Raw genomic sequence first — 22,439 nt, forward strand, 5'->3', positions numbered from 1 at the left:
CAGGCACAGTAAGTCTCCTATAGACTCCACTCCCTTTATTACCTGCACTGAAATACTCATCCTCGGAGAGGGCAGTCACTTCCGTATCCAGTGGGATGGGGTCACACAGCAGAATGTCTTTGCCCAAAACATCACATTCGTACCCATCATCAAAGAGCAATTTATACTTCCCAGCTCCAACATCACGAGTGATTTTCCCAGAGTAAAAATAGCCATTGGATGACCACTTGGCTACAACACGGAGCCCTACAAAGCTATTCCCTGGAGAGGAGGCATCTAAGCCATCAGAAGGGCCAGTGACAGCCTGGAAAGGAATCTCTGGAGAGTCACTTCGACGCAAAGCAGCGGCACCCGTGTCTGCTCGTCTGGTGGAGTCTGGCACTCGGGGCACAATACGGGTGAAGGATTTATCGTCTGGTGACATGCTAGGTGAGATGTCCTCTATGCCCAAGGGGCCAGGAACAGCTGTTTCTCTAAAGAGATAAAAGACAAGGAAAAGGCAGTTAGAATTAAGAAAAGTACTTATATACCAATTTTCCCACTCCTTTTTCCATGGGTCTTCCTCAGCCCGTTCTTGGAGGACCCCATCACAGGCATAAGCCTGGTCTCTCAGTAGCCTCTCTAATCCCTGCCCACTCCCCAGGCAGTACGGACCCCTCTTGTCCCTCCTGACACCCCACATACTCTACTCCCCTCTTTCCTCTCTACTCCCTTTTTTTTCTAAACAAGTCATAGACTAAATTATCTCATACTACCCGGGTACCTGGTTCCAGTGGTCCGAGAAGGCGGGCGGCCCCTTCGCCCGCGCCCACGAGGCGTGACTGGAGCCTTCCCTCCCTGTCTGATGCCAAGGCCTGCATCACCATCCTCCTCACACACTGGCGCCCCTGTCTGACTGACCCCTTTTCTAGGACTAGAGAATGAAGACAGGTTAGTCTGGCAGCACCTGCTACCCAATTCTTTCTTCAAAAAGTCTCCCCATGGCCTTTAAACTACATGCCAGGCCAACATGTGCTAGACTTCCAGGACAGCAGGAAACTGGTCCGCACACCCACCACCAAAAATACCAGCCAAGGAGTGGGAGTGTAGGAGAGTAAGTACAGGACATCCCCCTCTATGCAAGTCGATTCCCTCCTGACAAAGCTTCCTACTGCTGCCTCAAAAACAGCACACCCATATCTGCCCTGCCTTCTCTTTCACTTCAGGATCTAGACACCTGCAGAGGATAACAAAAAGCTAGGGATGTATCAAGTAGGGGTCACTACCCTAAACTTTTTGTACTCCCACCCAAAACACTTGTAGGCTACATAAAATGAGGGTGGCAGCAGCATGTGCCAGCATTCCCAAAGTCCCCTCATCTGTTTTTCTACATTTTCTAGAAATCTAGCTCCCATAGGGCTCCACCCAACCTCCCATGCAAAACCCAACAGGAGAGGAACAAAAGGGGAGGAAGAGGATTTGAATTATCCTAGTTGGAGGATGGGGGGATTTCCCATGACTCCTCTTTCCTGTGATATCCAAATGTCAGCAACCCTGCCCCTGGTGTAGCTCTCTTTCTCTCTAGAGACCCTGTCTGCACCTCAGTTTTCCTGGGCCTCCTCGGGAGCTGGGCAAGGTAAAATCTGCGGGTTCTGTCCCGCTGGTTTTCCCTTTGAGTGGTCCGGCTCCTCTCCCTGAGCTGCCACTGCTGTGCATGGCTGAGAGACTTGTCCCACTTGATGTGCGGTGTAAGCTGGACGCCTTGGAGGAGAAGGAGCTGATATCCCCCAGGTCACCTGAGGAGCCCCCAGTCTGTGAAGGGGAAACTTCGGTTTCACATTCCTGACACTCTACAATTGGCTCTTCAGTCTCCTGCAAGAAAGAGATGGATACAAAAGCTAAAAGAAGCCACAATGACATCATGCTAATGTGGAGGTTGAAAAATCCTAGAAATATGACAGAACATGAGAGACTTCTGACTCTGGGAAACTAACAAGGGGTAGTGGAAGGGAGGTGGGCGGGGGGAGCGGGCAGACAGGGTGACTGGCACTGAGGGGGGCACTTGACAGGATGAGCACTGGGTGTTATAGTATATATTGGCAAATCGAACTCCAACAAAAAAAATACAAAAAAAAAAAAAAGAAAAATCCTAGAAATGGCAAGAAATTTCAAGTCAGAAAGGTGACAACAAGGAGGAGACTTTCTGGAATGATGGAAATGTTCTGCATCTTGTTCTGAGTAGTGGCTATATGCAATTAGCTGTCAAAAGCCACTGAACTGAATGTATGAGACCTGAGCATTCTACAGGGAATATACTATATTTCAATAAAAAATAAATAAAGGTGGTACTGGATTTTAATTATGCTATAAGATAATTAAATGATTATTTTTGAGCACTCTCTTCTTGAAAATCTCTCCCTTGAAATCTACAAAGTCACTTTTACTTTCATTCCACCTCTTTGGCTACTTCTATATGTGCTTGTTTTTAGGTTTCTCTTTCTTGGTCTGATCTTTTAGAAATAGCATTTCGCAGGACTATTCTCATTTCTTTTCTCACTCTACTGGGCTTTCTCTGGCCTGTCTTACCAGATTCATTCCTGCCTCTCTACCAACAACACAACGATGACTTAGCTCCAAACTCCCAGACACAAATACCTAATAAACTCTTCCCTTTAGATGTACTAAGGGGACACCTGAAATTTAACCCATCCAAAACACAATGTCTTCCTCTCTCCATTTCCTTGCCTTTGACGAATGAATCCTGGATATGTCCACTGCATCTCACATCCCCTACAGCTCTCTGCGGAGGCTGGTTTTTCTCAACCAAACCCCAATTCAAGAGTTTGGAGATAAGAGGTAACCTTGCTCCCCACTGCCATTAACAGACCATTTCTATCTCCCTACCTCGTGTCCTACTTAACTATTATTTGCCATTCTGTTAAACTTTCCTCTCCCTGTTACTCACCAACATCCTCCCACTTATTCACTCTCATGAATAAACACCTTAACCCCTGGTTCACACAGCCTCCCTTCCTGGCCCATCCCTACTTGTACTGTCACTATTCTCAATGGCTTACATCCATCAGATGACCCATCTCGAAACTCCTAAGTTCCTGATCTAATTACCACCATCAACCTTTTCCTCCACCTTAGCCATCTGCCCCTTGGGGTTACCAGAAATTGCACCACCTCTAAAAGGTGTCAGTGATAAACATGACTTTCTCAAATCGCTATCACCAACTTGCCTGCTCTAGCTGGATTCAAGTCTCATTATCTGCCAAGTTCATTTGACTAAAGCAGGTGCTATGAGCCCAGAACTGATGTCAATCTCTTCACTTGGATACAGCAAAAGAGTAGAGGGATGGCCAGCCTAAAAGGCTGGGATTCCAGGCTATGTCTCTGTGGGAGAGTACAGAGGAAGCCCCAGGAACAGTAGCCAGCTATACCTGCCTTTGCAACTGTCCTGCAGTCAAAGCCATTGCTCTTGTTAATGACTTCGACTCAGGCTCCAAGTTGGCCTGTTATGATCTTTTTAATGTATTTGCTTACTTGTTTTTCTGTGTGTCTCTTCTACCAAATGACAGAGGCCCTATTAATACAAAGACTGTAACAGTATCTTCTTTCCTGGGTATATCCCCCAAATCCAGCACAGTACATGCCACAAAAGAGACCCTTGGTAATTATTTACCAAACGATCTTCTCTCTCAAACCAGTGAAAAAAGCAAAAAGCCCAGCCACCACCTTAGATTCCTTCTTCTCCCTTGATCCCGACATTAGGAATTCACCAGAGTCTACCAATTTCACCTTCTATGTATTTCTTCCATCTTTGTCTCTCCTCTCAGCCTATACTTCCACTATCCTAACTTGGCACTCATTACCTCTTGTCTGAACTATGCCTCAACCCATTACAATTCATGGTCAAACTGCTGCTAATCTGACCTAACATGCAAATCTGAGCATGTCACTCCTTTCTCCAAAATTCTTTTATTTTTTTAAGATTTTATTTATTCATTAGAGACAGAGAGAGGGAGAGAGGCAGAGACACAAGCAGAGGGAAGAGCAGGCTCCACACAGGGAGGCTGATGTGGGACTCAATCCTGGGAACCCGAGATCACACCCTTAGCCAAAGGCAGACACTCAACCACTGAGCCACCCAGGCATCCCTCTCCAAAATTCTTTAAATTCTCCACACCAAAGATAAAAAAAATCTAGGGGCACCTGTGTGGCTCAGTTGGGCACCTGCCTTCAGCTCAGAGCTAGATCCCAGGACTTTAGGATCACAATCTGAGCAGAAGGTCATGATCCTAGGGTTCTGGGACTGAGCTCTGAGTCAGGCTTCTGCCAAGCAGGAGCCTGACTCCCAATTCATGCCCACTCTCCTCCCAATTCATGCTCTCTGTAGCTATCTCTCTCCCTCTCTCTCTCAAATAAATAAATAAAAGCTTTTTAAAAGAGATAAAAATCTAAATTTTTTTCTATGGTATACAAAGCCCTTACACTTTAGCCCTTTACCAACCTCAATGGCATCCTCTCCTACCATTTCCTATCCTACTGTTAGTATCATATTGAGATTCTAAATGTTCATTAAGCATGCCCTGCTACCTACATACTTACGTAACTTTTCATTCTGCCTGTAATGTCCTTTCCCCCACCCCTCAAAATAATCTGCCACACATTTGAGCACTACATCTTCTGTGAAGTCTTCTAGCCACACCTTCAGGTAAGCCGGTAGGTTCTGTCCCCTCTTTCTAACACATCTTTCCATCCTCTATGACAGCAACCAACAAGTTTTGGATTTGTTTCACATCAAGTATAAGCTCCTAGAGAACAGGAGTCTTTTTTATGGAGTATTTTAACCCTTCAGAGTATTTAAAGGACCCACTGTTTCTGGAAATACACTTTAGAAAGCATCACATCAAATGATAAATTAAGTCACATGTATAACACTTTAGATTACAACAGTTACAATAACTATTCATGAAAGCAAATTGCTTTTCTAAAGCTGTTGTAAGTTCCCAATTTTTCCAAAATAGCAGTAACACTGAAAAAAATTCCACAAACATAAAATTGAAGATGAATTAACATCTGGGATTTTGGTGTACAATAAATAAAGAATACAAGACAATTTCTCAAACTAACGTCAAATGCTTTCTGATACAAGGGCCACAGGGGCCCATTAATGAACAACAATAATATGTTCCATTTAATAAAACTATATACCAGAGTTTAATTCTCCCTCAGTTCAACTTCCTATATGGCTAGCTGGCAGATTTTTTTTAAGTGCCTGAGTAAAAAAGGAAGGAAGTAGCTGCACCTCTTACCAATTAATAAAATGGTTCCCAAAAATTACTATATGTACCAAGAATGGTGCCAAACCTTTAATTCTAGAAAATCTGTCTGATTTCAACCAGTATGAGACTAAACAAAGTCAGAATATAACACTGTCCAATATAACAATGAATAAATGCCAATATTTTGCCAATATTGGGAATGAATCCATAATGAATCCTACTAAGAAATAAAGGTGCATCTCCTACCAGCAACTCTATAACCACACACGGATGGAGACCAAGAAAGGACACAATGAGTAAACATAAAAAAGAGTGAGAAAACAGATGGGGTGAGGCAGGAAGTTCTAAACCTCATTAGAATTTCCAAGGATTAAAAATACATGACAGAGATTTACAGAGATTCATCAATCTGTTCTTTACAAAAACTGAAACCATGACAAGACTCGTTAAATAACTGGTCAAAGGTCAAGCAGTAAACTCATGGTTTGGAAAAACAGAGAATTCAAGACTCTCACCAAGTTCTTCCACCTTTCTAACAAGAGGAAAGAAAACAAGCTAGTTGTACAAGAAAAGCAGGTAGGAGTGGAAGTGGAGAGCCAGGAAAATTTTTCTACAGAATTTGCCACATAGACCCAAAGTATGTATTACCTCAGTTACTTTTCTCTCTACTTCTGTTCCATCCACATAATATACATCTGTGATGACACGAGTGACAAGTGTGCGAACCTCACGGATTGTTCTCATGTGGCGATGCAAGACATGGCCATGTGGGGGCTGAGGCATATCAAACTCTTCCTCTCCCTGTGACAGAAAATAGAGAACACAAGCATGGGTCTCACTGCAAAATGGCAAAATTGTAAATCAACTTCTTCATGATGAGTACTGTTCAGAGGTTCCATGAATCTAGTGTGATGGAATTTTCCAGTTATTTTGTTTTTTACTCACCTATAGAGAAGAACAGGGATGGAGGAGCTATACAGCCAGAGGCTAGGAAGAGTTTGTATCAGTTTATCACTTAAAATGATCTATTTCTGTCTAAATCAAAATCATAACATCTAGCACTTATACCTAGGATATTTAAGTGAAACTGATTCCCCTAAAAGTACATGTTACATTATAATCCTTCTGATTTTGATGATGACTTGTCAATCAGTATTCAAACATATACTTGCAACATCTCTTTAAAAAAAAAAGGAAGGCAATTCCTTAGAACTTTATATAAAAGCAGAGTATCTATCTGTTAATCTCAGTACAGTCTTTTTTTTTTGTATTTCTTTTTTTTTCTAATTTGATTAGCCAACATATATCATTAGTTTCAGATGTAGTGTTCATAATTTATCAGCTGCATAGAACACCCAGTGCTCATCACATCATGTGCCCTCCTTAAAGCGCATCATCCAATTACCCCACCTCCCTCAGTGCAGTTTTTATTGCATTAGTAAAGTCAAAACTAAAGTTTATTTATGTCAAGAACTAGATAGCACAGGTTTCTCTCAGAATTAAATATGAAATATTTAATCTATTCCAAATAATAGATTATAACTTAAGAGCCAAGCTAGTGTCCAAAACAGAAAAAGTAAATCAGGATTTGTATTTACTTGTACCATAATCAGTTAAATAGCTTAAATAAACCCTATATTTTTATGCCAACTGTTACATACATGTTTTCTCATAATACACATACCACATTTAACAGCATCCATGCACTCCCCCTTACCCCACTGGCTCTGTAATTCTGAGGAGGAGAAAACGCACATTTTTCTCCCACCTTACTTTTCCCATAATAGACTGATGTTTCTTTTAGTAGTCAGTGTCAAGGGATCCAAGTCTTTCCAAAGAACTATATATACCACTGCAATGATGATCCCGGGTTTTTACTGACTAATGTGGTAGTGATTTACCTAAAGCTTTCAATAATTTACCTGAGTAATTCCCACTCCAACTCCATTTTAGGGATGAATTATCTACTAAAATGGGTATTTAGATTATCTGAATAGACAAAATAAAAAGCATGGAAACTAAACCAATTCCTTAAAATACTTTCGTATATACAACTCTGATTAATGAGTGTTTAGAGTATTGGTCTGTCACACCTCAATCATTAGGGTGCCCCAGAACCATGACAGCCTGGATTTCCTGCCTACACACACAGAGCCAAGGTTCTGGATCATAAAGGTCTAAAAGGTTTCAGGAATACATAAACACTCCTTGTATTCAGACTTCTCAAGAAGACTCCCTGCATTCTTCCACTACAACAGCCAGACTTCAAGAGAGACACTTAAATAAACATGTCTGATAGAATATGAAAGGAAAGAAAGGAAAGGGGACAGATAAAAAGAAGCTATGCTTACTCGCTCTTCAAATAGTCTCCTGAAAAGAAGTCTTTGTAAGATAAATAACTTAAGGGTCTTGTCATTAGAAAAGAAGATAACAAAATGAAAACAAAACTAAACTTTCCCTTCATTAAAAGCCTGGCCCCAGGCACACTGGATACAGAAGTGAAATTTTAAGGAATGTCAAAGATAGACTGCCTATGCTTTTCTCCAGCACTGGATACAAAAGCACTGGCACTTGGAAAACCTCCACAGAGCCTTCCTCATTTTCCAATCATTCTTCAAAAGACAGCACAGCAATCCCAATTTGTTACTGTACCACCCCATCTATATATATTTTTTAAAGATTTTATTTACTCATTCATGACAGACATAGAGAGAAAGAGAGAGGGAGAGAGGGGCAGAGACACAGGCAGAAGGAGAAGTAGGCTCCAGGCCGGGAGCCTGACGCGGGACTCAGTCCCGGGACTCCAGGATCATGCCCAGGGCCAAAGGCAGGCATTAAACCACTGAGCCACCCAGGGATCCCCTCCCATCTATAATTTTTTTGTAAAGTTTATACATAAAATTTACCATTGTAACCATTTTTAAATATGCAGTTTATGACATTAAGTACATTCACACCAGCAAACATCACCATATCCACCTCCAGAATTTTTCATCTTTCCCAAGTGAAACTACACCTATGCACCACCTAGATTTTTCTAGCACCTTTCTTTAACAGGAGCAATTAGCTCTTAAATATGTTATATTCACTCTGTATGACACAGTAGTAGTATAGTATCATCACATCACAGTATTTAAAATAATAATCAATAGGTAGCAACAGCAGCCAACATATATTTAGCATTAACTATGTGCCAGGCCCAGTGCTAAGGGCTTTACATGCTTTATCTCATTTAATCCTCACAATATCCCCAAATGAAGTGATCTGCCTCCAAAGCCTAGGCCTAAGCACTCTGGCTCACTGGCTCCTGCTATCATTATAATGAGATAGGAGCAGAGATTGTTTCCCTATTTTACAGAGGAAGAAAGGAAAATATAATCTAGTGGCTTCAACAAGATTGCTATCTTTAGGATCAAGTTTAACTCTTTTTATGAAGGCAGGGAAACCAAATTATTATGTAGCAGAATGCAAACACTTTAAGAGTAAAAGCAGGGCAGCTAGGGTGGCTCAGCAGTTTAGCGCCGCCTTCAGCCCAGGGTCTGATCCTGGGGACCTGGGATCACGTCCCACGTCGGGCTCCCTGCATGGAGCCTGCTTCTCCCTCTGCCTGTGTCTCTGCCTCTCTCTCTCTCCCTGTGTCTCTCATGAATAAATAAATCTTAAAAAAAGAAAAAAGAAAAAGGAGTAAAAGCAGATGGAAAATGGGGTCTGGTCTACTATAACCCCTACATTCAAAAGGCTATGCTAGTTTTCATCTGTACAAAATGATTACGCCTTAGGTCTCATAGACTATGTTACCTTAAAAGGCTAATAATATTAACAATTTCTGGAGTTCCTGGAGAGGAATGGATAAACAGAACAAGACTACACAGGCCATGATTAATAAATAGAAAATCAACATAGCAGAATGAAAAGAATACCGATTCTGAAGTCAGACATGCTGAGTTCAAATTCCAGTTCTGCCACCTACTGATGGCAAAATTTTGGGCAAGTTACTTAACCTCTCTTCAGCTTGGTTTCTTTACCTGTGAAATGGGAATAATAATACCAACCTCATGGGCTGTCTTGAGCACAATGCTGATAAACTCTAGGTGTTCAATAATGAGGAACTATATTATTTTATCTTTATAAAACAAACAACTTGGACAATTAAAACAAGAGGTACATCACTACTGAAGCTTTCCTAGAAAGATACCAACTGAAGATAATCTACCAGAACAACTGCAAAGACAATTTAACTACTATTAGTAACTTCCAAATTTTCCCTGCCATGGAATCCAACTGCCGAAATTTTATGAACTTCCTTTTATTTGTTAATATGTACACTTCTACCACCACTTCTTACCCACTCAGTTTTTACTACCTACACTTCCCTATTCTATTCCCAAGAACCTGTTGCTCCTCCAGCCTTATTTCCATTAGCCCCAATCCTTTTCCTCCCATTATGTCTAGCTGTAGCCTCTTTCTGCAGTCCTAGTGACCTAAGGACTTCCTCCTTTCTTTCTCTATTCCTCTTACTGTTGTTTCTATACAGTGGTACACTATCTTTCACGCTTCTCTTTGCCTTCTCCTCTGCTTCATACTCTCTCAGTTCCTGGGAACCTTGGTGAAACAGACTCGAGAGGGAAGCAATAAGCTATGATGCTCATAACAGAGGATGAAAAATAGTGGCAGAAGGAAAAGATTAAATGGAGAATATTATAGGGCCCAGACTATATTCCTGGCTTTCTCTTCCACTAAGAACTTGACAAATTCCAGCACTACTTCATTTTTCCTAAAAGACTCTACTGGCTATAGCTACCCATAATTTGCACTACCCTATCTCTAGCCTAGAAAAATTGTTTTTGTTTTGAATGACTGGTCTATACAACACTGTTAAGAATTACCATTAGGTACAAGTACCACAACTTAAATTCTCCAGGAATCCTTAAGGTCAAAAACAGGGCCCTAAGATACCCTATACATTCTCTCACCTGGCTATGGAGCGACTCTGTATCATCCCCAGGAGCACTGACTGGTTTTTCACCACTCCCCCTCTCAGTCTGAACTGTGGCATCTTGTTTTCCAGAATTCTGGTCCACCGTACTGGTCCCCTGTTCACACACATTCTTTACAGTCTGGGTTGCTGCTGACACAGTTTCTGGGACCCACAGGGAACGTTCTATGGTCTGGATTCCTATGTTATTTTGGCTGGGTCTCTCAATCAAGGCATTACTAGGTTTTTCCTGATTGGTATTCTGTCCTTCTTTCTGGCCTTCTAGCACATCTGTCTCCATTGCTTCCCCTTGAGGACTGGATGGCCCCTGTGTGGCCACCTGCTGGGAGATAGGAGAAGGAGGGTCTTTGACAGGACAACTGGGCTTCACAGGCTGTTGACTCTGCCTGGTCCTTTGTTCACCTTCCAATTTTTCCTTCTCTTCTTCATCTTGAGTACTTGGAAAACTGAGCGAGTTCCCCCTAAAAATCAACCATATAAAGAAACCATGTCAAGTAAGCAAGTGTGAGTGTGTGTGTAATGGCAAGAGGAACCATAATTTGTCAATTTGAGAAATGTGGGGAAGGGAGAAAATAAGGTGACTGAGCATATCACCTTATAAGGCTTTTAAATATAATTTCCTTTAAAAAAAAGGTTTTAGATAGAGAGCACAGTGGGGAGGGGCAAAAGGTAAAGAGGAGAGAGTCTCAAGCAGACTCTGCCTGAGTGCAGAGCCTGACACAGGGCTGGATCTCACTACCCTGAGATCACAACCTGAGCTGAAACCAAGAATCAGACGCTCAACAAACTTCACCATCCAGATGCCCCAACATAATTTCACTCTTAAAAAAATAATGATACAAAGGATTATCCCACCATGATGATAAAACAGTCATAAAATCTCTTCCCTTCACTAGTTATGAACTCTGAAACTTGTACCACACAGGAAAATAAGGTAAACAAAAAGATGTAAAGCCATGACTAAAGTCACAGTCAATGAAGGCAGTTTAGGGATCTACTTCAAAAAACTTCAATTAGGTCAAGATGTCTTATTTAGGCTTTTTTTGGTTCTAACAGTCCTTAAATGACTCCTAGCATTCTGGATACTTTTTCCCCTCCACCTCAATCAATATTTTTAGGAAAAGAAACAATATATACAGGATAGATTTATAGATGAGATTCTAGCTTTGAGAGATATACTAGTGTATCTTACAACTAACAATTTCAGAATGACTTGATTCCTCAAAGCTCTCAAAGTACAACCTACTCCTTTTTCGTTAGTCTTCCCATTTGGCTATCAGTAATGTATTCATTTATCCCACAAGCATTTGATTCAAGTCTCCTACAAACCAGATACCATGAAGCTCTGAGGTGCCTAAGGGCTTTCTTAAATGTCCTTAACCAGAATAAAAAGGCCAGGTTAACTCCAGGTCAGGTTACATAGAAACTTGACATTCATATCTTACTCATCTCTACTTCAAACATCTAATACAGAGCTTAATATATAGTAAGCACTTAATAAAGAAACTTTGGACAAAAGAATTAATGTAATTAATGTTCTCTCCATTGAGTAACTGCAAAAATCTACTCTCAGATTAAGTAAACTAATTGTGTAAGTAGCAAATTCATGTAAAAAATGCCTAAAAACTTTTAACTTTTTGATAAATTATGAGTTCAATGAGTCAGTACACTACAAACAAAACAAGAAACTAAAGATTTTGAGGCTATATTAAATGCATAGCAGCCAGAATCAAGATAAAAGGAATCCATTCTGAACTGACCATGGTGCAACCATATCTGGATCTGTTTCAGTTTGGCATATCATAGTTCTTAATTTATAAAACTGAGATATACCTAGAAAAGAATAGCTAGGATGATCATGGATCTAAAAAAACATGTCAAATGTTGCTGTATTTGGCTAGAGACAAATGGAACTACTCACTGAGAAAGAGAAAGCTGTCTTAATCTGGGAGGAACTCTGACCCCCGTAAGAGCTGAGCTGACATGTAGGCAGAAAAAAGGGAAACCTGAAGAGCTCTTTGAGAAATGCTCTGCTCTCAGGAACCCCTGAGTGGCTCAGCAGTTGAGCGTCTGCCTAAGGCCCAGGGCCTGATCCTGGAGTCCTGGGATCAAGTCCCATATCCGGCTCCCTGCATGGAGCCTGCTTCCCCCTCTGCCTGTGTCTCTGCCTCTCTCTCTGTGTGTCTCTCATGAATAAATAAATAAAATCTTTATTAAAAAAGAGAGAGAGAGAGAGAAAGAAGAGAGAGAGAGAGAGAGAGAGAAATGCTCTACTCTGGATATTGAATAAGAAAGAGAAGTTTCTGAGATTTTATCTTGTTGAGCTCAGCTTACCAAAAGAGGAGATTAAAGAGAGGTTTAGAATAGAGTTCTAGCCAAAGAGCCTGGTAAAAATTTGGTGGTAATAGTTTAAGTCACGTCAGGAACCTCAAATGAATAAGGATATATATACAATAAAGAAATATAAGAATAAGACCACCAGGAGACAGATGAGAAAAATCTACCTCTGATAAGGTTCTAAGTGACCATAAATACAATTTACTTAGCACAGGGCTAGATACACAGCAGAGCTCAATCAATACTAGTTGCATAAAACAATTAAGACCTGATTCATTTGTTCTATAACCTGAATATTCATGTTTGAATCTTTCAGACAGCTAACATGTCACAGTTGAACAATGAAAGTCAAAAGCTAGAAGGCATAGGACTTGACTGCTATTTAAAGAACTCAATTACCACCTTTCCCCACCCTTAAAGAAGCCTACCACATTTTACAGAAGCTGTTTATTTAGGGTAGAACTTCTGAATAGAATTTCGCTTCTCACGTAAAATTTTATTCTTTTTTCCAAGTAAAATTTTATTTAATTGGTGAGTATTAAGTTGGGTTTTTTTCCCCAAAGAGTTCATCAGAACAACTTTCTTCTCTCTCTAAAGACCAAAGGTGTCTCATTGTAACATTAGCAATATTCGGCAGATTCCTATCAAATATCAGAAATTGGTATTTATCATTCTCATGTTAACATCAATCAAATGAATGATGTTAACATTACAGTCATTTCCCCCCAAGTTCATAGAACAGTAGGTAAAAAGCGAAGCCTTAATTGCAACACGTATACTGCCAGAAATGTTGCTCCAACTCCTACCAAGTTCATAAATCCTTAAACATAAACATAAAACAACTGAGAAATACCTACCATAAAGATGTATATGAATGTCCCAATAAACAATAAAGAAAGAATCTTTAGCACTAGAAAAGAGCTTTAGAAGAAAAGAGAAATCCAATAAATTGTTAAGAAGGGCCATATTTCTCTTTATTAGTTCCAGCTACACAATCCTACCTTGGTCACTATATGTCAGGTTTGAAACTTATGCTAAGAAAGCAAATTTTAGTAGAAAAAGTCTGGATAAAATTAATCCAGAGTGAAACAGGTAAGAATAAATTTCCCTACTTAACAAACTTCTAACCATTACATTCTGAGTGTAGGTCTGTTTGTGGAGAAACTGAAATCAAATCCATCTGAATTCTCAGGCCTTTGTTCTACCAAAGTTAAACAAAATCACCAGCATCTTTGTCTTTCTATTTAAGATATTCTTTAAAAAAAAAAAAAAAAAAAAAAAAAGATATTCTAGTAAAATAGGAAGGCAATACAATGCCAACAGTAAATTTAGTAATGCTGGGCCATTCTTACATCACTTTAGGAATCAGACAAAGTGGCATTTCACCTAACAAGTTGCTTGATACAATAGAGAATATGAGCTATTTGATTCTCAAGAATATCAACAAGCTCACATTTAATAATCAGAATGCTAATAAAAGCACTGAAATGTTTCTTCTCATTATTTATGTCAATAAAGAACATAAAAATTATGTTGCAAAAAAATACTATTAGGATTATACCCACTGACAAAACATTATCAAATTTCCTAATTACAAAATCACTGAATACCACCTAATAATGAAAATACAAGCTTATTTCCATTGCCATTAATTACTTCAGTATACTAAGTATAAAAATTGTATGTCCCAAACAAGATACTTTATTTAAACAGAAAAAATACTTTGTAACTAAAAAATTCTTTTCTGTCAGGGAAATTCTAAGAGTTTATGGAGTAAAGAAGTCATGGGCAAATCTTAATTCCATCAAGTATGATGAGATTTAAATTTGGAGTGAACATCTCAGTTTTGCCCTATGGGAAACTAAAAACCCCAAAACGTCTTGTTACAAATCAACACGTGCAAAACTAAGAAAAAAGGAGTAATCTTAAAAATATAGAATGATACATTTTACTTTTTTTAGAATGATATAGTCTCATAAATTTATGAAGAACCATTTCAAATTGAAAGAACAAGCAGATCAAGACAAAAATCTGTGTCTATAAAATATTAAATAAAATTTCCCATGACATCTCATTTATAAATCCATCTAGAATATGTCACAGTCCCTCAGATAAAAATGTAAGCTCAAGTTCACAAAATGGTAGTAATGTACATTCCAGATTTTGGTACCAACCATTCTGCAAATCAATACAACTATGGAAATAATGCTCACCTGATGGGTGCAGAGGGAGGATCCTGACTTCGAGCCTCATCATCTTGTTGGGTTTCACAGACACAGCTAAATACAGACACAGTCTTCAGAGGACTAAGATAATAAATTAAAGCAATATACTGTGTTAGTTTTGAAAGGATAAGTACCTCTGGAGATTACCCTTTTTAGGCACAAAGGGAATAAAATTCTTGCTCTGCACCCTAAACCTCAAACCACCCTATATCAAAATATCTTTCTTCATACTTGTTATAAGTTAGCACAATAAGAAAACTCTCAAGAAGATTCACAAGAAATAAGATGGACAGAGGAGTATATCAAATACCATAAAGATCCAATCAACAAAGTCTAAACTTTAGTACTCTTTTAGTAAAACCACTCAGTGTCTTCAACAAATTGCTAGGGGGAAAAATGGGGGTGGGGTAGGAGAAGGAGATTCTTATATATTAAAAGAAATTTTAACTTAAGGGACATAATCAAATTTGATGAGACAAATCAGATCAAACTTTAACTAAAGAGACATAATGTATAGACCTTGTTTGGATCTTGATTGAATCAAAGTGTAAAAAATCTTTAATGAGGCAATCGGAGAAATGTGAACACTGATTACTTTTTTTGAACACTGAATATTTGATGACATTAAGGAATCACTGACAATTTTAAAAGTATGAGCATAGCACTGTGATCAAGTTCAAAATAAAATCCTTATCCTTTAGAAATATCATTAGAATATTTATAGATAAATGATATAATGCTGGAATTAGCTTCAAAATAATCCAGTAGAGGAGAGTGTGCTAGAAGTATTTATAAATGAATCAAGACTGACAATGAGTTGGTAATTTTTGACTCTGGGTGATGATTATGTGATGGTTCATTATACTCTTTTCTCTACTTCTTGAAATCTTCAATAATGAAATGTTTGAGAAAGAAGATGACAGCAAGTAATCTAAACAGAGCCCAGTTACAGACAACACTTTAAAACAGTGTACTGCTTCACCTAAATGCAAAAGAAGCAGTGATCATTTAAAATATTCAAACATGGGATCCCTGGGTGGCTCAGTGGTTTAGCGCCTGCCTTTGGCCCAGGGTGTGATCCTAGAGACCCGTAATCGAGTCCCACATTGGGCTCCCTGCATGGAGCCTGCTTCTCCCTGTCTGTGTCTCTGCCTCTCTCTCTCTCTCTCTCTCTCTCTGTGTCTCTCATGAACAAATAAAATCTTAAAAAAAAAAAAAAAGAAGTTACTCCTTAGGGGCAGCCCGGGTGGCTCAGCGGTTTAGTGCCCCCTTCAGCCCGGGCTTGATCCTGGAGACCTGTGATCAAGTCCCATGTCATGCTCCCTGCATGGAGCCTGCTTCTCCCTCTGCCTGTGTCTCTGCCTCTCTCTCTCTGTCTCTGTGTCTCTCATGAATAAATAAATAAAATCCTTAAAAAATAAATAAATAATAAAATACAATACTCAAACATAGCTTACTGTAAATGATTTCTTACGGTGAACCCAACTGTAAACGTGAATAGTTGAAGATTTTGAAAATCTAGATTCTCATGTACAATTCAGTTAACAACAATACCAATGAATTTTGTCTCTTTCCATGATCCACCAATCCAACCCTCCACCCTCAAGTTTTACCCTTATCTTTCATCCTTACATTTGGCACAAAAGATTAAGCAGCAGCAGGTTCAGGTATACAATTATGTTAAAACCAAAGAGATCAAGTATATACTCAATTTTCTTCAACTTGTAAGACTACAGAATATTAAAGAGACGTAACTGAGTAAGAACCCTAAACTGCTTACCTTGCAGATTAAATATGCAAGGGCCAGGAGAATAACTAATCTCCCTAAAACAAGGTTAAGTACAGATCAAAGAATTTACACATGGGCCAGAAACTTGAAATTGAGGGTCAAATTTAGTCCACACACATGTTTTATTTCAACAAGTAAGAAATTTTGTTTTTAAAAATCTAGCTTTCAGGGATCCCTGGGTGGCACAGCAGTTTAGCACCTGCCTTTGGCCCAGGGGGCGATCCTGGAGACCTGGGATCGAATCCCACGTCGGGCTCCCAGTGCATGAAGCCTGCTTCTCCCTCTGCCTGTGTCTCTGCCTCTCTCTCTGTGTGACTATCATAAATGAATTTTAAAAAAAAATCTAAAAAAAAAATCTAAAAAAAAATAAAAAATAAATAAAAAAATATAAAAAAATAAAAAAAATTAAAAATAAATCTAGCTTTCTCTTTAAAAATGTAAAGATCGGGCAACAGAAGTTCATACTTTTGCATGGTAATAATCAGCTGGAATTGAAGAGAGCACACATGTTCAGCTGGCAATCATCTTTAATACTCTATGCTCTTGCACCTAGCCTGCTTTACTTACTTACTGTACCTACCAAGCCCAATTTAACAATCCTCACCTATATTTCACCAACAGCTGCAAGTATGTTCATGCTGGATGACTCATGTCATAAACCAATGAAACAATTCTACTCTTGCAGCCACCAGATGGCAAAGTTTACTGCAAAAGCCTCATATGGGGTCAAACTCAGCATCAAAGCATTACAGCATTCATGACAAAGCAAAAGTAACAGTTCAACACAATAGTTAACTTGGCAGGCAGAAGAGAAAATGGCCTGAGGTTGCGGCTGAGTCAGGAATCTTTGAAGGAACAAGGTCTAAGGCTATCTCTTGTTAAATCCTTTGTTACCTTACTAGTAGCAGCAATAATCTCAGTCTTACCATCAGAAAAAGAAAAAAATGGCACTCCCACATGAACAAAAGGGAGAAAGAGAAACACCATTAAATATATTAGTTCTAAGTAGAGTAAAAAGCTTTATCAGACTAAAAGTATTATAAAACAGCCTACATTAGATTCAACACATGGCTAAGTCCTTTATACTGGAGTTTCATTTTAGTTTTTTTACTCTATTGATAAATCATCTTCCCTTTATTACCAGAGTGGCTTTGTATATTAAATTCCTCTAAATAGCAACCAGCTCTGGTTACCTGGCAACAGCCTCAGCAACAGCAGTAGATCCATTTTTTCTTTCACCAGTTGCAGGCTCTGAATAAAAACAAAAGCAAAGACAGAAAGGAAAGAGAAACAGAATTCAGTTAATACCACACCTAAAAAGCTGCTCTATTAATAATTGCAACAAGTAACAAAAAGAGGTAAAAATAAGTCAACATAAAGATTTATCATTTAATGGTACAAGTCTTTCCTCACTTGCATCAAATTAATTTTCTTTTAAACTTCCTAGAGAAGACAGTCTGTCCATAAATATAATAAAATGAATTACTAAATAGTAATATGTAAAAATGAAAACTAAACTTCTGAATCAATTCATCTCTTCTCATACAAGGTGTAAAAAATTATATTAGAAAATAAAAAAGTTAAAACAAGAAAAAACTTTAATAAAAAACTATGCAAAAAAGTTTAAATTGATGTACAAATTTTATTTAATTTTTTTGATGTAAAAATTTTAAATAGTGTGGAATTTTAAGAGAACTCACACACAGAAAGTACTCAAGTTCTTCCCAAAGTGCTTTTGGGACAGATAACCTTAAGAACAAAACACATTTTCAAGAAAGAATCTATAGTAAAGAATTAAGGGTGATATTGAAAAGAATCCCATATTCTCAAAGCAATGTCACTAATGAGGCCAAAGGATTAAAATTTGTTCATTTACAACTTATTCCAGCCTTAGAGAAAATGACAAATATTTTTAAACATTTCTAAAATATTTATGACCTGGGGTACCTGGGTAGCTCAGTCGGTTAAGCATCTGCCTTCAGCTCAGGTCATGATCTCAGGGTCCTGAGCCCCAAGTTAGGCTTCCTGCTCAATGGGGAATCTGATTCTCCCTATTCCCCTCCCCTTGCTCATGCTCTCATAGTCCTCCTCTCTCTCAATTAATAAATCTTTAATAAATAAATAAATAAATAATATTTTAAAAATAAATAAAAATAAAATATTTCTGATCCAACATAATCTAAACAAAGTAGCAATTGAAAGTTAGTGGTTAGAGCTCTGGCTCTGAAAGAGAAACCTGGCTCAGGTCTTGGCCCCAGCATTTAGTAGTCCAACCTGGGAATAAATTCCATCTTCTGTCAGCTTCCTCATCTATAAGATAAAACCTCACAGGTTTGTTGTGAAGATGAAATGAGTAAAACTGTAAGTATGGTGCCTGTCTGATACAGTGCTCCTAGTATCAGGAAAGGTAGTAATATCATCCAGAATGTTAGCTCCATTTAAGGTCTTCCAGTTGTAATTTCAAATCTAAAGATTCAATCTTTTTAAAAAAAGGGAGGGGAGCCTGGGAGAGGGGGCCTGGCTGGCTTAGTCAATAGATCACATGACTCTTGATCTTGAGGTTATGGGTTCAAGCCCCACACTGAGTATAGAGATTACTTAATAAAATCATTAATAAACAAACAAGGCTACCACATACTCTCTTGATAAGCCCTACCTGATTTCAGTGATAATTAAAAGGAAACATGTAATACTTTAATTTCTACTGAGTTAATAAGATTCAACTTAATAAGCACTGAAGGGACGCCTGGGTAGCTCAGCAGTTGAGCGTCTGCCTTTGGCTCAGGGCATGATCCTGGAGTCCTGGGATCAAACCCCACATCAGGCAGCCTGCATAGAGCCTGTTTCTCTCTGCCTCTCTCTCTCTCTGCCTCTCATGAATAAATAAATAAAATCTTTAAAAAAATAATAATAAGCATTGAAAAGCAGGATAGCACTGTAATTCAGACCCAGACTTCTGGTTCTTGAAACTAATTTGTTGCTGTCTTTTATTTTTTATTGTTTTTTTAAAGATTTATATATTGGGGGAGGGGTGTTAGGGAGAGCAGGCACATGTGCACAGGATGAGGAGGGTAGGGGCAGAGGAAGAAGGAGAGGGAATCTCCAGCAGACTTCCGACTGAGCACATAGCCCAATACAGAGCTCAACTCCACAACCCTGAGACCACGATTTAAGCTGAAACCAAGAGTTTGACACTTAGCCAACTGAGCCACCCAGGAACCTGTTTTTTGTTTTTTAGAGTTTATTTATTTTTTTAGTAATCTCTATACCCAATGTGGGGTGTTTGAACTCATGACCCTGAGATCAAGAGTCACATGCTTTTCCAACTGAACCAGCCAGGCGCCCCTAGTTCTTAAAATTACTTTGAATTCAGGTTACTCCATTTTACTAGGTGTTTGACTCTAAGAAAGGTGCTCAGTCTTCCTGTGCCTCAGTTTCCTTACCTATAAAATGAGGATAACAACACAACCTATTTCACGGGTTTGTTGAGAGATTCACTAAGCTGTACATGTAAAATGCTTGACATATTGTAAGAACTCAAAGTCTATTAGCTAAAATTTCTTCTTTCCTTTGGTCTCCAGAGAATGAGAGGCCCTTCTTATTCAAGTCCACCCATTCTATCTGTAGTCTCTGAAAGCTTCCTCTCCCAATGCCCTCAGGGTTTTGATCTATCAACTGTTCCCCTTATTCCCTCATTTTTAACCCATCTCTCTTTTGGAGATTTCTTCCAGTCTATAAATTTCCTTAGGCCTCTCTATGCTGAGGCACAAAAATGAAAAAAAATCTCCTCCAGTCTTGAATTTCTAACTTGGCATTATTTTTTCTTCCTTCCTCATATTAACTTCTCAAAAGTAGAATACATTTGCTACCTCTTCTCCCCAACAATCCTCAACTATCGTCAGTATAACTCCCACTCAAAGCACCATACTGAAATAGTCCTTGCTAGAATCACCAAATGGATCCTAATTGCCAAATCCAATGTACATTTTCCGTTATACCTTATCAGACCCTCACTTTTGCATCTAACATTGTTACCTTCTTATAATTCTCCTCCCCATAGACTTCCATCTTTTCATACTCTCCTAGTCCTCTTCACTGAATGTTCCTTTATAATCTCTTTTTTTTTTTTTTTTTTTTTTTTTATAATCTCTTTTATAAGATTTTTTTTTTCTGTTCTAACTTCATTAAAAAATAGTATTTAAAAACTATCTGGTGGAAAAATTATAAACTTTCATGTCAGATCTGATTCAAACTCTAGCACTACCTCTTAGCAATTACTATGACCTTTAGCGGGGTGCCTGGATGACACAGTCAGTTCAAGCATGAGACTCTTGGTTTCGGTTCAGGTCATGATCTCAGGGTCCTGAGACTGAGCCACATATCAGGCTCCCTGCTCAGCAGAGTCTACTTAAGACTCTGCCTCTACTTAAGACTCTGCCTCTGCCTCTCCCCCTCTCTACTCCCCGCTCTCTAAAATAAATAAATATTTTAAAAAATTTATTGGGGTGCCTGGGTGAATCAGTTGGTTCAGCATCTGACTCTGGTTCAGGTCACAATCTCAGGGGTCCTGGGACTGAGCCCTGAATCAGGCTCCACACTCAGCAGAGAGTCTGCTTGTCCCTCTCTCTCTGCCCGACTTGCCCCCACCGTTTGTGCTGTCTCTCTCAAATAAATAAAATAAATAAAATATTTTTAAAATGTGTGTGTGTGTGTGTGTGTGTGTCCTTACTTAGGTATGTAACTTAAAAGCTCTCTTTATGACTGGAAATATTACCTACCTTAGAGTACTATCATGAAAACTTAATTCAAATGTAGATTCATTCTGTACTTTTTCCCTCCTTCTTACTTCCATATTCAACTTGTCCCAAGGTTCTCTATTCCATGTACTGCTCAGATTCATCCCCTCATCTCCACCTCCACTACTAATGACCCTATTTCCTGGTTAAACAAAGACTGAGTTTTCCAGGCATGAGACTAGGAAATGGGCAAGGCAAGGCAAGGCATAATGCACCAAGGCAAAAGTTTTTAAACACTCAGCTGAGCCTTTTAAAAAAGCAAACCTGGTATTATTCCCTTACCTAAAATTCTTCAGTATCTCAGCATGATGTAAAAGGCCTTTCTGAACTGGATCCTACTTTTGCAGCCTCCTTTGTACCTTCCCTGTATTTTAGCCATACCAATCAATGTGCAATTAATTAATATGAGAAACAGTCAACATAAGCCTATAAAGTGAATCCTCAATTCTACATTTTCTAACCTCTCCTGAACTGTTTCTGAATATGGAAACTGATTACTTTAAAAACAAAGGTTTAATACAAAGAAACATAACACTAGAGATTATAAAATGAAGCATCTTCAGTAACAAGACAGTGACTAGCCGAAAGCAATGAATTAAAACTTCAAGAATAAGACTTTAGAGATTCATTTATCATTATACAAGTATTAATTACTGTAATTAGAAGAAAGAAAATACTTCTCAGATGATCTGTACCTACTAATTACCCAAGATTAATAGAAAATAAAACTTACTTTCCAGAGTAAACTGCAAAGACTCTTCACTCGTTTCAGTCTCAGGACTGACCAGTTTCATTCTTAGACACAATTTATCATCCATTTCTGGGGCAGCCCCAGGCTCCCCTTTTTCATTCCCAAGTATGGGATCGTTGATCTCCACCATGCTTTCAGACATGACATCACTGGTTGCTATGGTACTCTCCGGATAGTTGCTAATATCTGTAAGGAGAAGGAAGGAGGAAGAAAGAAGAACACTAAAATACAAACATGAAAACTACAATTCAAGGTCATCAATTTGCCTGTTTGGT

At 38.7% G+C, this 22,439-nt stretch overlaps 1 protein-coding gene across 9 annotated transcripts in view; it reads right to left on the minus strand.

The window, feature by feature from the left end:
- The window catches only part of TP53BP1 (tumor protein p53 binding protein 1), a 97,821-nt gene that overhangs the window by 11,154 nt on the left and 64,228 nt on the right, over positions 1-22,439 (minus strand). For 8 of the 9 annotated variants that reach the window (XR_004810964.2, XR_004810965.2, XM_025472987.3 and 5 more), the window contains 8 exons: positions 22,147-22,350; positions 17,811-17,868; positions 14,817-14,909; positions 10,244-10,727; positions 5,919-6,071; positions 1,580-1,851; positions 764-913; positions 43-473 (listed from right to left, as the gene is read on the minus strand). Coding sequence is in view for 7 of the 9 variants with exons in the window: in XM_025472987.3 (XP_025328772.1) it covers positions 43-473; positions 764-913; positions 1,580-1,851; positions 5,919-6,071; positions 10,244-10,727; positions 14,817-14,909; positions 17,811-17,868; positions 22,147-22,350 (1,845 nt within the window). In the remaining 2 variants the exon portion in view is untranslated. The remainder of the gene's footprint in view (positions 1-42; positions 474-763; positions 914-1,579; positions 1,852-5,918; positions 6,072-10,243; positions 10,728-14,816; positions 14,910-17,810; positions 17,869-22,146; positions 22,351-22,439) is intronic. The other variant, XM_025472988.3, reaches the window with a different exon arrangement.

This window comes from Canis lupus, chromosome 30, assembly GCF_003254725.2.
Source record: "Canis lupus dingo isolate Sandy chromosome 30, ASM325472v2, whole genome shotgun sequence".
NCBI lineage: Eukaryota > Metazoa > Chordata > Mammalia > Carnivora > Canidae > Canis > Canis lupus.